Source organism: Triticum dicoccoides, chromosome 2B (assembly GCF_002162155.2).
Source record: "Triticum dicoccoides isolate Atlit2015 ecotype Zavitan chromosome 2B, WEW_v2.0, whole genome shotgun sequence".
NCBI lineage: Eukaryota > Viridiplantae > Streptophyta > Magnoliopsida > Poales > Poaceae > Triticum > Triticum dicoccoides.
Window position 1 is genome coordinate 541,869,195 of NC_041383.1, and position 4,135 is coordinate 541,873,329.

The window sequence follows — 4,135 nt, forward strand, 5'->3', positions numbered from 1 at the left end:
TCCCCCCTTCCTCTTTGACTCCAACAACTTCAGACTCTTCATCAGGCCCTCGACTCGTTCCATCCTCCCCCAACCGTACGCAACAGCCTAGAATAGGGTTCTAAGGTGCTTATACGACCGTGTGCCCTAGCACACATGGAAGGCCTATGGTGGATTAGGACGGGCTCGCGGATGAGAAGCGAGGATGACGGGTGACCGGAGAACCAGGATGTGGATTGGCGGCGGCGCAACAAGAAAACCTAGGCCAGATGCGATCACCGTGTGATCGCCAAGCAAGTCACGAGAGGAAACCTAACCATCACATGCGGGACGGATCAAATGTTTTGTCGGGAAGGAGCTTTTGGTCTCAAAGTGTTTCCTCGGTGCTACTTTTTCTTGGTTGAAGCTTCGTTCCAACAGAAAATGTCCCTTTCCCTTGCTCGCAAAAAGAAAAGAAAAGAAAATGCCCTTTCTCTCACTCGAATTCCTCTTTTAGAACTCTTGTTTTCTGTTCGGATGCCCATTCTTCCAAGTCAAAAAGAAGAAAACCATGCAAAAAAAAAAGCCAAAAAGAAAAAAGAGAAAATGAGCGTGCAAACAATAAAATACCCTCGACCTGGGCATGAAGATGCGGGTTTGTTTTAGCTCTCTTTGGTTTCGTGCCGGGCCGTCAAGATTCGTCTTCCCAGGCACTGTCGGTGGACAGAAACGGATGGAGAGACGCGCATCTCCCGTTTCGATGTGAAAACGGATGGAGAGACGGAGTACGTGTGTTTGCGCTTTGTGGCCCTGCAGTTTCATCGTGAGTCCACCACCCCAGTCTCCACGCTCCCTTGTGACCTTGTCTGCCAAGAAAGGAGCGACCATTCTCAATCAATCAAATCAAAAAAAAAAGGAGCGACCAAGTCGTGCGTCCAGTGCAAGACCTTGACGGCAGGAGAGGGGATTGGATTAGGTGAGCCTGAGAGCCTGAGATGGTGGAGTGAGTCTAACAAAAGCAGCTAGTTCCCCTTCTAGAAGCAGATGCACCGCCCAATCCGGCTCCTTTTGTTGCACGAGGGCAGCAGGGTTTTGTGGCTGACACAAGCAAAAGGCTATCATTTCATTTCATTATATAAAGTGCAAAAGCCAACAACTCCCTTGTTAACTAGACTAGGTGTTCCATAGTCAACTTCCATACCCCGATGGCAGCTGTACCTGCACGTAGATTTATAATGTGTGTCACTCTGTGGTATGACCCCCTGTAGCCGATTAGTGGACACGCTCAGTACCGCAAGGTAGGTCAGAGGCGCCAGCGCCTCCGGGATCACTCCGTCTCTGTGGAGCCGGTGGGAGGAGAGGTCTGGTGGCTAGTGATTCAAGCTGCGTCAGGCTAGCTATAATGGGATAACATAACTAGTATCATATACTTGGAACTCGTAAACATGCTTATGTGGCAGGTAATTAAAAAAAAGAGAAGGTAGTAGTAACATAGATAGATATTGTAACATAATAAATGTTATGCTACTATGTGCCATGCATGACAATAAATGAGACCATCTATGATACTACTACTTTATGATACTATGCATTATAGATGTAGTATCATACACTAGTATCATATGCATGATACTAGTATATGTTACTCTCCACTATGACCAGCCTCAGGCCACCAAAGCTGCAGAAAAATCGTCCCAATGAAGGCGTTGAGATGCGAGCCCTCCAATCGATTCCGCAGTGAACGTGTTCACGGACAGGTCGATGACTGGGAAGGCGACCAAGATCCTGCTGAACGTCATCGCCGCACTTGTAGTACGTGACCACGACCGTGTAAAATAAATCCGTCTGTGCCAAATGGACCTATATCGGGGGGAGTGGCCATATATATTCCCTCTTCAGCGAATAATAGTATAAGGCTGGTTGTAATGGGGAGTATCATATACTAGTATCATGCATATGATACTAGTGTATGATACTACCTCTCTAATGCATAGTATCATATTTTAGTATCATGTAGTACTCTATTTATTGTCATGCATGACACAAAGTAGCATAATATGATACTCCACCCTTTTTTCTTCATTTAATACTATGACATCTCATCAAAATTGCCTAATTGGCATGCATGATACTCTCTCCGTTCCTAAATATAAGTCTTTGTAGAGATTCCACTAGATAAGCTACATACGAAGCAAAATGAATGAATCTAAACTTAAAATGCGTCCATATACATCCATATGTGGTTCATAATGGAATCTCTACAAAGACTTACATTTAGGAACGGATGGAGTACTAGCTATGATACTACCATTACGACCGGCCTAAGCAAAGTTGGATGCCCCAAAACATTTTCATTCAGATGATATCCTCATTGCATACATCATGACGGTGAGCCAGCGACCAATGCAGCAATGCTAACTTCGAAGTGTTACTTACATACATGCATAGCTACTACTGCACTGATTTCACAATTACAACCTAGGTACTCCACTTTCAAAGGCAACGAGCATGTTGGACATATATACATAGATACTATTCTGCTAGCTCTTTCAAAGCAAACCAATCTCTGCATAAACTGCAACGGACATGCTCAGAATAGTACACAAACATGCTCATGAGAAGTCCCGGTCAGGAAAAAGCAGCGGAGCAACAAGGGTCCAGATGTACAGCGCTGCGGTGGACCACTCCGTGCAGATGCGCACCCAGACGGTGGTCCATCCGACATCCATCAGCTCCGACCTCTCTGAAGTGGCGCTCGTCCAGCCCGTCAGAAGCATGGCCGAGTACATGCTCGCGAGGGCGAATATAAGGTGGAAGAAGGTGTAAGAATAGCTCACAGGGCGCGGCTCACTTCCCTCGCTGTTGCCCTTCCCCTCCTCCACATTAGAGTCACCAAGCAAAGGGTTCCTCGCACCTGTTGCATCGTCGATCATCATGAGTGAAAAATGTAAGACAAGCACGAGGGCAGTATGTATTTCATGTACTGTAACTGGTATTACATTCTTACCAGATCTAGGAGACGACGGTGGCGAAAGGAAAGTAGTGGAAGATCCAGCGCGAACGGCAGAGTAGACTACAGAGAGCACGGTGGTGAGCATCCCAAGGACAAGGGCGCTCATTGAGACCTGCTTAGAGTGCATGTGAAGCCCGTTGCACGCATAGTCATATGGTTCACTCGACAGACTAGTGTAACACAGGTATGCACAGTAAACAGAAATGACCGAAGCAGGCATAACGCTACCATTGACCTGGACAAAGAAAATTACATTATTTCTTCAAGTACAGACACTAAACTGAATATGTGACACTAGCTCTGGATCAAATGTGGAGAGCAAACATACGGTAGGAAGCACATTTTGTGTTCAATGGGAGAATTACAAGACATTTTCAGAGGTGTTACCATTCCCCCCCTTTTTTAGTCTGCCTTGCTAACATACACAAAAGAATGATGTCTACATGCAGATGGCATAAACATCAAACAACATAATCCAGTTTCATTTTCTTGTACTACACAATGAAGATTTCCAAACCATGAGAAAATATCAAGCAACAATGATTTCTAAACTACTTGTGCAACTTCATTGACTAGTATTTATATGTTAGTTATTAAGCTTCAAACTGGCCACACCTAAATGGACCAATTTATGCATCAACAACCCTCCCCTAATTTTCATCCTGAACTCCACCAGCCGGTTATGTTATGTCCAGAGGGAAAGGTACATATACTGGAGTGGGTGAAAGTGGTATGTCACCTGGGGGTGCAAAGCAATTATTGCAAATGCAAAAGCAAGAATCATTGTCAAGACAATAAAGAACACATTGAGACCACAATCATGATCAGAGGGATTGAACCACATGAAGAGCACACCGGAGAAGGCAAACGTGGCGAGATAGCAAATCACAGTCACCACAAGCAAAGCTATTTCCCTGAACATTGCATAAGATGACAGAATAAGTGATAGGAACAAAATAAACTTGGGTTCAGGCAATACTAGCTGGTACTCACCACTTCTGCTCATCCTTCTCAACCCAAGAGTCATTCCAATTATTTGTGAAGTCTAAAAGCATCACGACTTGTACCAGAAGAAACAAGCCAGATCCAAACTTTGATAATATCTCTGCAATGCCGAATACCAGAACCTCAAGAAACATGGTATATGTAACCAATTCATCAGGG

The 4,135-nt window shown here is 44.8% G+C and overlaps 1 protein-coding gene across 3 annotated transcripts in view; it reads right to left on the reverse strand.

The window, feature by feature from the left end:
* Positions 1 to 2,280: 2,280 nt before the first annotated feature.
* Positions 2,281 to 4,135, reverse strand: part of LOC119364742 (probable serine incorporator) — a 7,668-nt gene continuing 5,813 nt past the window's right edge. For all 3 annotated transcript variants that reach the window (XM_037630254.1, XM_037630256.1, XM_037630255.1), the window contains exons 3-6: positions 3,965 to 4,076; positions 3,711 to 3,885; positions 2,966 to 3,206; positions 2,281 to 2,872 (exon numbers count right to left, since the gene is read on the reverse strand). In XM_037630254.1, coding sequence (XP_037486151.1) covers positions 2,571 to 2,872; positions 2,966 to 3,206; positions 3,711 to 3,885; positions 3,965 to 4,076 — 830 coding nt within the window. In that variant the 3' untranslated portion in view covers positions 2,281 to 2,570. The remainder of the gene's footprint in view (positions 2,873 to 2,965; positions 3,207 to 3,710; positions 3,886 to 3,964; positions 4,077 to 4,135) is intronic.